Raw genomic sequence first — 11,939 nt, forward strand, 5'->3', positions numbered from 1 at the left:
AATATTTGTTTAGGAAAAACATAGTAGTGTAAATTCAAAAACAAATTTCATTTTTCTAAGCAGTATAAATAATTCTCATATTTTGAACATCCTTTTACATTATAAACAAAAAGCACTACAATTACAAGACCATACATGCATTTTCATTAAAGTTAATATAAAATCTGTTTTCACATTACAAAATAAAATTACTATTCCACAGTTATTTTATATAATCAATAGCCAAAATATTATTCAATGCTTTTAGTAATAAAATGACATTTTTCCTCTTGAACTGAGTTAATTACCAAAATAATCCATTGACTATTGCGAAATTACTAATTTGGTCCTCAATTACCATTCTTACCCAATTAAATCTTCAACTATGCAATACTTACCTAATTTAGTCCTCTATTAATTTATTCGTTAGTGGACTGTTAATAATAAGGTAAAAATGTCATTTACCACCTTCCTCCATCTCCTTCCTCACACCACTACAGTATACACCAGAAATTCACCTCATCAGTGAATGTTGACAAAGGAGGGAAATTTCTTCCCATTCCTCCATGCTAGCTTATCCTCATCGAATTTGTGAAAATGATGATTGTTTTTTATGACTGTTTTGTGAATTTTCACATCTCTTTGATTCGTTACTTTAATCAATGTTCTCACAAAATATTTAATGTAAATAGTACATTAGTTCAATTCTGTCATTAATGGGTAGAACATTGCTACTATACCTGGACACATCTATCATCATTTCCTTTCCACCGTATGGTTTCCCCAGCTCACTCCACCTATACAAAAACTTGTTTGTTGTCTCATTGTAGAATGCTTTTTACGCTATCTTTACCGCTGTGAGGGCACTTCAAGGAATAATTACTCAGTTTGGAAGTGTGGTTATTGAATCTCATTTGTGTTATTGGGTTTTGAGGTTGCTGGGACTATGAAGATCAGATGATGATGTTTGATGATATGGGGTGCTGTAATGATCTTGATTCCTTTCTGGCTCATCTCAAGGAGGTTGAAATGGTTGCAAGCATTACACGGTGAAACACTAGTTTCGTCTCAAAATAAATGGTTAACTTTAATAAATTTCTTTGAGTATTAGAATTTAGAAGTCATCATTATATTATCTGTGTTGAGACAAGTTTTGAATTTAGCATGTAATATAACACGAAATCAAAAAGCTAGCTACTTCGTTCATATCAATCACCCAATCCCATTATGACTAGAATTGAACAACTAAATTGACCGGAAAATATAAGTTTTGCTAGGATAGCAATTGAAATTATCATCAATACCACCAAAACCAGATTTGGTGTTATATCCAGGATAATCACTAAGCTTAAAATCTTCAGCTTTGACCAACTGGAGTCCCTGCTGGTATGCCAAACCAGCTATGTCCCATTCTCTGTGGAATCCATTAGTCTTGTGTGTGATAGTATGTAATAACCATAGGATAAAGTTTAATTTGTACATTTTGAGCTTAATGGAATCCAATAATCATGAAGTAGAAACCAGAGTGGCAGTGGTCTCAACAATGGGTACACTGAAGAACCAGTTTAAATGATCGTGATTGGTTCTAACAAACGCATCACATTCAATTCATTTGACACTTCAAATCAATGGCTGATTCATGGTTCATCCTTTCCCAAGCCAGTTAGTCTTGTGAAGAAGCTCTTCACCCGAAATGTCCAGCCAGACGGCAGACCTTCTATCACGACCTGCTCATCGAGTGAATAATGTGAACCCGCGGCATCATCTTCTGACGATTCATCCTCCAAGTAAGGAACGACAAACTTCTTCATATCGCTTTTAGAAATCCCCAGGTGATTTCCAGACACGTTGACAAACTTCACCCTCCCAGCATCATCCAACGTTTTCAAACCAATCCAGTCCTCGACGTAAAGCTGTGTCTGTGAAAGAAGGAAACCGTAAACACAACTGGTTGCATTCGGGTCGTAGAATTTATTTTGGCAATTTAGCACATATCTTCATTTTTGCAGATTCGAGGGTCATTTGGTATATAGCAATGAGAAGTGCAAGTGATACAAATATTTATTCATTTCAACCAAATTAGAAGGAATACCTGCTGAGGGGGTAACACCGGTTTGAATTCCCCATCTGGATAATACCCAAACCAGGAAGTTTCTTTTGGTATCAGGACGGTGTCATGTTCAAACTGCAATTAACAATTAGCGAAATAAAAGGGTAGGCAAATAATAGCATATGAAAAGTATATGAAATTAAGAAAACAGTGAATCATTAAATTTAGGGCGCAAATCTAAAAAGCGGAAAGATGAGACAGCTGGAGTGACAAACCATGATAAGCACGAGATTCTGCAGGCTGCTGAACCGCTCCTTGTAAGTAGAATTTTTCTGATCGGGGAGTTCATTGTTAAGCTTGGGAAGAAATCGACAGCTTTCCAAGTAGCCAGGAATGTTCTGGGGAAAAGACATCAAGTCAATATCCATATGATTGAATGTGAAGCTGGAGGTAAACCTTGTACCCACATTAACTTCACATGAATCACAATCAATACCTAGATTCTTTAATATTATTTCTACTTCATGCTAAACAGATATAATTGGTATACTTGAATAAAGAAAAATAACCATAAATGTAGGTAATACTAGTCCAGTATTAAAAGTACTCGGTTTTTGGCACAAGAATAAGACTTTGGATGATGACACTGCTAGAAAATTGTGGATTACCATCCACCCTTACCAACCACCATCAAAATTTATCAAATACCGTGACCGACCACCATAAGAGGGTGGTCAGTAATTAATGTCCACATTGGTAAAAAAATATTGAAAAAATTTTTGGGTGGACAAATTTTGTCAGAAAAACTTTTAAAATCTTGACTTCTCATATGTATTAGAAGAGGAAAACAAAGAAATAAAATGAAGAAAGAAAGAGAAGAGAAGAAAAACAAGAAAGAAAAGAGAACATTGTCTATTGTGTATCAAAACTAAAGACGAAAAATATTGAAATTTTTGTTTCCAAATATTCACCCTTGGCAGAAACTAACGTCATGGTTACTAGAAAATTTTCCAGAAACTATGTTTTTTTTAATTCTTTATTACTCCGTATTATTCTTTTAAATATTCATCCAGATCTACAGTCGTATTCTGTTAGCCATACGTGTCCATAAATCATTGGTTTTCTCTATTATTATGAGGTGATGTTTAAACACCAATATTAACACTTGTGCTAAGTCAGTGATTCAATTCTATCAAACATTAATCATCTTCTTGCAGCCAATTGTCAATTTATCTTTACTTACATTTGGAAGCTTGAGGTATCCACTAGGAGCCAAGTGACTCTGCAATAAATACTTCAGAATGAGTTCAAAGATGCATTCCAACATCAGATACTCACATGTAAACAATACATACGCTATACCTGGACATAGTCAGAGTATACTTCAGATTTGATTAGGGCATCGGCTATAATGCAAAAGATGCCAGACTGCAAACAGAATACATTATCAATTATATCGTCAAAGCACACCGAGAAAACTAAACCAATGTCAGACACGTCCTACTTAAAATTTTAGGTGTATAGTGGTTCAGATTGGCAAGAACAAAGCCAAATAACCAACTACCCATCCTTCCCCTTCCAACAGAGGGAAAGAAAAAAAAAAAAAAAAGCACTTAGGAGAAGCAAACAATCATTATGATCTTGAATTAAGAATTTTTTTTACATATATTCACATTGAATCCAGAAAAACAAAGTGGCGAATAGGAAGATCACGTACCCCACAGAGAGGAACAGAAGCAGTACCAGCATGAGGTCCTCCTAAAGAAATAAAATTCTTAACCTGTATGGAAATGGAGATAAGCACCACTGCTGGACCACCTCCAAGAGAAATAAAAGTACAATGATAAAATGCAACATGTTTTGAATTGAATGAAAGGCAGCAGTATAATATCACTTGCTAGTTTTTGCACTCTATTGATCTTATTGCTAGAAGATACAGTCAATATTAGTTGAAATGAAAATTCACCATTCCAAATGAGGAATATTCACAGTGATTAAAAAGGTTACTCCATGTATGTTTTGAATTGAATGAAAAGCTATAGTATATTGAGAACTGTCACTCGCAACTTTATGCACATATATTGATCACATTGCTAGAATATATATCAATATTGGTTAAAATGAAATATGGCATTCAAAATCAGTGATTCTCTTCATGTCCTAAAAAGTTTCAAATAACGAAATCTCAACTCTTGAGAATAGCAAATTTTTTTTGCAATCAGGAACACTGATTCTAAAACAAATGCATCCATGATAGGAAAATGAATAAATCAACATTGATATGCACAAAATTTTCAAATTGTTACCATATGTTGTTATGTGCCTAGGATCGCGTCACAGGCCTAAGAACTTAAAATGAAAATGCAGAAGCTTTTCTGGAGTGCTTTTTCTCCCAAAATACATAAGCTTTTCTGGAGTGCTTCTTCTCCCAATCTTTCATATAATAGAAAGCCAAAATACTAATTTCCAAGACCCCCCTCTCCAATACATAGGCATCTATTTATATATGATAATAAAGCTACCCACTAACCCACTACTATATTATAACCACCCATGATTTCACTATAAACTAATAATAATAATAATAATAATAATAATAATAATAATAATAAGTAATAACAACAATAATAATAACTACTGCAGCAATCTATGCTTGTATCATTATCTATGCTTGTATCATATGTCGACGCCAGATTAATATACAATTGCATTATCTGATATAGTAAAATGAACTGAAAAATATAATAAAAACTTAGAATGCCTATTTTAATAGTGGTGCCATTTCATGTTAAAGAAACAAAGTAGCAAAATGCTTCTAAGGTTGTTCTTACAGGTGGACCTCCATCACAGAATTCCACAACACCTCGGCCTATTAGGTTACCCTGCATCAAAAGCATATGAAAAATGAATATGCAGCTTTTTAACTATGCTAATAGTGAAATATAGCAATGAGAAATATAAAGAAGAGGCATGTGAATGATATTTGTTAAATTTGGAGCCGACTTTTTGCTCTTCTTTTACAACCATTTTTATATTATGGCCCTGTTTGGTAAATGGCTATTAGCTGATTGGGTTAATAAGAGAGTATAACTAGTTGATAACATTAGCTGATTGTAGAAATGTGTTTGGTAAATTAGTTGTTAGCTGATAACTGTTTGGTATAACTTCTTTTCTCCAAAAGCTAACTGAAAAAGTTTCTTTGAGTAGCTTTTGAATTTTAGCATTTTGGAGTACAAAAAGCTAATTAAAAAAACACTTATATTGATTTTTAAACCAAGTCAAACAACTAATAGTCGGTCAAATAAGCCAAAATTGGCCTATAGGCTAACTATTTTACCAAACAGTATACTTCTTTCTTTATTTCTCTTGGGGGCTGCAGTATCTTTGTACCCGTTTGAAAAGGAAACCTTATTGTGAAACATAAACAACATTGATGAATCCAAAGAACATTTAAAATGCAAGTTCAGCATAAATATGTGCAAATCTCTTTAACCTGGGAGAGGCCAACTATGTTGTATCCTTGTTGGAGTTCTTCCATTTCCTTCACCTGTACTTCAATTTGAGCTTGCAGTGAGTAAGTTGACTTCAAAGATCAGGTCACTAAAATATTAAAAGTTTGCAAAGCTTGACCACCTTTTTACACACAACTTCCGCCTGCAATTCAAACAAAATCAAATCATGTCAGATCTGTCAGAATTTATGAATCCAAGATAAACAACAGGAGTCAATATTCTGGTCTTACCTGGTCCTCTAGAGGCATAAACCAAGAATCCCAGGCGCCATCTCCTATTTCTCTGCAAGTTAGAGAGTAAATAGAGTATTACTTTATATGAGATTAACAACAGCTAATCCTATAAGGCTATAGCCCTCTAAACTGTCTTTACATGTAACTGCAAGGGGTTTGTTACAGTTTTGAAGCAAAACGGACCAAACCTCTATATGAATTCAGAAAATTTTGTAGTTTGATCCAATTTTCATGTATCTTAAGCAGATGGTACCCTAACTCTCTTCCAAGTTAGCGCCAATTGCCAAGTGATGTCATCCATTAATTTTTTAACACTTCAACCAACAATTTGCATTTACCTATATGCCTTTCCTTACTAGTGAATGCAAACTAGGACCAACCTATAAACAAAGATATAAATCCCATAGCAAAATCAACTAATTGCACTGAAATCAAAAACATAGGTTCCATTTCTTTTATAAGATGAATCTTACAAAAAGGGGTGAGTACTATCATTATCAACTTGATGGACTGCATCAGAAAGGAGGGAAGTCACCTAAAAAAGGGATCCCCTTTATCCAAGGAAAATACTACTTGGACTCTTAAATTAGTAAATTCTACTCCCAATTTCAACTCTCTCACTCAAATTTTTTATATAGACATTTTCTTCTTGGTGCTGCCACATCAGGAAGTAAAAGTGGATTGAGAGTCCACGTAGTAGAACTCTTGATCCAATTGATATAATTTCCATATCAGAATAAGCAAAATGAGAAACATAAACATCCCCTTCCCCCATCCACCCCACCCAACTATGACACACAAATTGACAAATAAGGGAGCATTATCACAAACATTTGGAGAGCTGTTCCAAATTATTACTAAGCACAAAAAGATGCTTCTCAAAGATAGCAGCTTTTTAAGCATAACAGTTTCAAAAGAAGAACTAAAACTTATATGAAGAAAAAAACAAACATACAGGCAATATCCATCGGATTTGGACCATTCACTCAGCTCCTCAGTAAATTGCTTCACGCCTTTGTTTGAGCACTGATCCCCAATTCCTATGAACACAGACCATCGCGTAAGACCAAGAGTATTATTTCCAGTAATCAAAAGATAAACCAATACAAGAAGGGGAAAAAAATAAAAATAAAATTTATTGAAAAATAAAAAAATAAATACCATGAAGTACAATGAAGGGAAGAGAATAGGAGAATGGTATTAAACGAAAGGCAGGAAGAATCAAGATTGCTATGCCTAGTGATGAGAAGAACGATGGCGAAGATGAAGAGTGACCCATAAATTGTTTTCCCCGGAAAATCGGGCTTTTTTTCTTTCCAGTTGAATTTTCTTTCCCTTCTTATTATATATATATATATATATATATATATATATATATATATATATATATATATTCTTTTCTTGTGTAGACACTTTTCTGTATCTTCTTCTCCGGGAACTCTTGCAGCCTCGACTCCTATTGCAACTCGCAAGTCGCGGAAGTGTATTTTGTGTGTAACAGTAACACAGTAAAGGTGGTTCGTTAACAAAATGCGTACTGTGTGAGATAATCCACAGAGTACAGACTACACTACTGAGTACTGTAGTTGGCTAATGCTCTTTTCTCTTTTCTTTTTCCTTTTTTATTTTGTTATTTGAATCTCCTTTGCTTCGAAATAAAGATAAAGCGTGCAAATTACGGAATATTGAGAAGGAAATTGCACTTTGCCCCACAAGTTTTACGATAGGAAAAGTTTGCACTTTTGATTTTTTTTTTTTTAAGTACTAATGCATCTTTACAATGTAATATTTGTTCATTGGAAGGAATGGATTAAGGAGGAGGAATTGAAATTTGATGAAAAAAGAATAAGGTAGGAATAAAGTGTGAATTCAAATGCGTGTTGTTTGGTAGGTAAGAATATAATTATTGAGAATGAAAATGGAAGAAGTAATATAAAGACTAAAAAGTCATTGTGTAATAATAATAATAATCAAGGATAATTTAGTCATTTTTATTATTTTTTTCCTTTCCAAGATGCATTGAATTCCAATTTTTAGGGGATACATGAATTGCAATTCCACGAAATTAGAATTCTCTCCAACCAAACACTATTAATTTATTGGTGATGGAATAATATTTCATTATATAATCAACTAGTAAGTGTCTCGTGCGACGCACGGATTATTATTAATTTAACAAATGAGCAAATTACACTTTTGGTCGTATGACTATAGGGGCGTGTTAATTTCGCTCTATGACTTTTAAAACTAACAATTTAGTCATTTAACTATGCTTTTTTTAGCAGATTTGGTCATTCCGGCCAAATCACCGGTAGAAATTGGCCGGAAAAACTTAAACCTTTTTAAATTTTTTATTCATGAGGACAAAATAGTCTTTTTACGTAAGCTGTTCTTCTTTTTCGCGTTCATGAGCTACGACTAACAGTTGCCTCTACTTCCAAGAAAGAACAGCTCCAAGATCGAAGCCTCATGTTCAAAAGCAAGGTATGATTTTTATCCTCATCTTTTTCTTCATGTCTACTGCGCATTTCTTGATTCATCTTCTCTAGATCACACGGTATAAAACTCTATAAGAGATCTAAACTCCCATAAATATTCTTCTCCCTATTCTAGCCACAACCATCCTCCCAATTCCAGCCACGACCAAAACATAATTGTAGTATTGCTTGTGGTCCTGTGGATGATGATTTATTTATAGTGTTGAAGTAGGTGTAGATGTTCATGTAAATATTGATTCTGAATTTTAAATTTATCTCCAATTAATTAATGTTAGAAACATAACATAATTATTGCAATGTTAATTCTCAATTATGGATCAACAATTATTACTCAAATTAATTTTGTGAATTACTCTCCTATCAACTAAGGGTCCGTTTGGAAAGCAGGAAAATGACTTCTGGAAAATGAGTCATTTTCCGGAAAACATTTTCCTTTCCAGTGTTTGGTTACATTCTGGAAAATGAGTGGAATTGTATAATTAAACATTTTAATTATTTTATTTATAATATTACAACATGTATAATAATATATAATAATATAATAATATAATAATAATTTTAAATATAATAAAAAATAACTAATAATAAATCAAAAATATTATGGTGGTGGCGGGGGTGGTTGCGGTGGTATGGTGGTGGTGGTAGTGGTGGCGACGGTGGTTGCGGTGGTATGGTCGTGGTCATGGCGGCGACGGTGGTGGTGGTGGCAGTGGTATGGTGGTGGTGGCGGCGGCGGTGGTATGGTGGTGGCGGCGATGGTGGTGGTGGTGGTTGCGGTGGTATGGTGGTGGTTGTAGTGGTGGCGACGGTGGTTGCGGTGGTATGGTCGTGGTCATGGCGACGACGGTGGTGGTATAGTGTTGATGATGTTGGTGGTGGTGTGATGTTGGTGTAAAAGTTGGAAAATGACTTCCCCCCAAAACAAGGGGAAGTCATTTTCCTCCAAAACAAGCCTATTTTCCAAAGTCAACGGAAAATGATTTCCGTTGACTTGATTTTCCAGGCACATCCAAACACTGAAAACTTGGAAAATGATTTCCAGAACTCATTTTCCAGGTTTCCAAACACACCCTAAAATATTTTTGCTTATTATTCACTTTGATTTTCTATCTTTATTTAATTATTTATGATGATTATGATTAGGGAAAAAAATTTTCAAATCATTTTGCTTTAATATATATATATATATATATATATATATATATATATATATATATATATATATATACTAGTATTTTTTATGCGCGATGCGCAAAAAATAGGTGCCCAATATTAATACATTATATTAAAATTTTAAATTTATTTAAATTTTAGACATTTAAATTATTCTAAATAATAATACTAATAATAATAATAAATCATTTTTATAAATTTGATGTTTATATTTATGTAATAATTAACATATAACTCAAATATTTAATGTGTATATATTATTATTAATGAAGAAGATAAGAAAAAATATATGGTGGATGCATATGTATGGTAACAATAGTAGAAAAGATAACGGAAGTTATAACGGTAGGGGTATGTTTGTCCAAAATATTTTAATGTACAACCTTTATAGCATAATGTACAAAAAAAACTTAACGGAAAAAACGAACATAAATCAGGGGTATAACTTTCATTCACACTTATTATGTTTTTAGATTTTAGATATATATATATATATATATATATATATATATATATATATATATATATATATATATATATATATATATAGAGAGAGAGAGAGAGAGAGAGAGAGAGAGGAGATATAGAGATAGAGATTTTTTCCTAATTATTTTGCTTTAATAATATATATAAAGATAGAGATAGAGATACAGATAGATAAGAGAAGAGATAGAGATATAATAGATAATATATGCAATATTTTATAAATTAATGATGTAGACATGTTATGTTGACTAATTTAATAATAATGTTGATTTGATTTGATTTGTAATTAAAATTACATGAATTTATAAAATTACATGCTTTCATACTTTGGAGGGAAAAAATTTTCGCTAATCATTTTCCTTTAATATATATATATATATATATATATATATATATATATATATATATATATATATATATATAGAGAGAGAGAGATAATAAGAAGGGAAAATGACTCTTTTCCCCTGAGTTATATACTTATAGCACTTTTCCCCCCTAAATTATTCATGTAAGCACATTAGCCCCCTCAATTATTCTAAAAGTGGCGGTTTTCCCCCTTGATATATTATATTGACATTTCTACCCTTAAAGTAAACATTTTATTTATCTTTCTTCTCCAATAAATTATTGTGTATACGTAGGGATGATCTCGGTTCGGTTCGAACTGAACCGAACACTATAGCAATCGAATTTAAAGTTTTCAATTATGATTCATATCAAAATCAAATATTTGGACTTCGATTTATTAAAATTATGAATCGAAAAAAAAAACTGGATCTTGAACCGTAAATCGGTGGTTCCGGATCCGGTTCACGATTTTGAACCGTCTTTATTTTAAAATTTTATTTTTTATTTTAAAATAGTCTAAATTCAACAATGACCGGCCGTTCCGGTTCGCGATTTTAATAAACTCTAAATATCGGGTTTGGCTTCTAAATTGTAATTGGAATATTTCGGATTGGTTGCTATAACGTCTGTTCGGCTTGAACCAAATCATGGTCATAATTTGTTGGAGAAGAAAAATAAATGAAATATTTATTTTAATGGTAAATGTATCCATTTAACATTTCAGGAAGAAAAACAACCACTTGAATAATTTTGGGAGAAAAAGTGCTATAAGTATATAACTCAAGGGAAAAAGTGTTATTTTCCCTAATAAGAATATTAGAAAATGAATTAATACCTAAAATGGTCATCAACTATGGTGATTTTTCTCAATTTCGTCCTAAACGATTTTTATGACCTAATTTAATTTCAGATTTATGTGTTTTTACTTAATATAGTCCTATTTTTGTTATTCCATCCCATGAGTATTAAATAGAGTGACAAATTACTAAATTAGTAATTGTAATATTTGGCCATCTTTCACCCTCTTTCATTTAACACTTAGGAATTTAGGTGGTTCTTTTGATGGTATTAAATGAAAGATGGTGAAAGAGGGTCAAATAATGCAATTATCAAATTGTCCCTTTATTTAACACATATTGAACGGAATAATAAATGGAGGACTACATTTAGTAAAAATACACAAGTCTAAAATTAAATTAGGTATAAAAAAAAGTAATTTATGACAAAATCGAGAAAAATCACCATAATCGATTACTATTTTGGATATTAACTCATTAGAAAATCTAAGGAGTCGTTATAACTTAATTACTTAAACATGAGAAAACCATTATATCAAAATCACAGAGTTAATACTCGATTTGATCCCTCGACTATTAAAATTTCACCACTTTGGTCCTCGACTTCTAAACTTGTTCAATTTCATCCCCAACTATGTAATTTGTACCTAAAATAATCCTTGGTCCAAACCAAAATAGTCTTGAATGAGGACCATTTTGGTTAACAATTGCATAATTTGAGTTGAAATTGAGCAAGTTGGATGTCAAGAACTAAAGTGATAAAATCATAATAGTTGAATGACCAAATCGGGTATAAATTCTAAAATCACACAATGGCATTACTTCAGGCTTAAATAATCTTTCTTTTACGTACTACAATATAT

General features: G+C 32.3%; 1 protein-coding gene across 1 annotated transcript; it reads right to left on the reverse strand.

The window, feature by feature from the left end:
* Positions 1 to 1,437: 1,437 nt before the first annotated feature.
* Positions 1,438 to 7,373, reverse strand: LOC109185414 (palmitoyl-protein thioesterase 1-like). Its single transcript, XM_019335437.1, has 13 exons — positions 7,165 to 7,373; positions 6,936 to 7,127; positions 6,730 to 6,814; positions 5,772 to 5,823; positions 5,663 to 5,683; positions 5,523 to 5,576; positions 4,861 to 4,911; positions 3,747 to 3,809; positions 3,392 to 3,457; positions 3,273 to 3,311; positions 2,305 to 2,427; positions 2,072 to 2,164; positions 1,438 to 1,898 (listed from the first exon to the last, which is right to left on the reverse strand). The coding sequence occupies exons 2-13, from the start codon at positions 7,051 to 7,053 to the stop codon at positions 1,617 to 1,619; spliced, it is 1,047 nt and encodes a 348-aa protein (XP_019190982.1). The 5' UTR covers positions 7,054 to 7,127; positions 7,165 to 7,373; the 3' UTR covers positions 1,438 to 1,616.
* Between the last annotated feature and the right edge of the window lie 4,566 nt (positions 7,374 to 11,939).

Source organism: Ipomoea nil, unplaced genomic scaffold (assembly GCF_001879475.1).
Source record: "Ipomoea nil cultivar Tokyo-kokei standard unplaced genomic scaffold, Asagao_1.1 scaffold1317, whole genome shotgun sequence".
Taxonomy (NCBI): domain Eukaryota; kingdom Viridiplantae; phylum Streptophyta; class Magnoliopsida; order Solanales; family Convolvulaceae; genus Ipomoea; species Ipomoea nil.

Coding starts and splice junctions, on each gene's coding strand:
- LOC109185414 (XM_019335437.1), bottom strand. CDS start 7,053: ATGGGTCACTCTTCATCTTCGCCATCGTTCTTCTCATCACTAGGCATA. Junction 3,810..4,860: donor TCTGTGATGGAGGTCCACCT/GTAAGAACAACC, acceptor ATTTCCATACAG/GTTAAGAATTTTATTTCTTT. Junction 3,312..3,391: donor TATACTCTGACTATGTCCAG/GTATAGCGTATG, acceptor TATTTATTGCAG/AGTCACTTGGCTCCTAGTGG.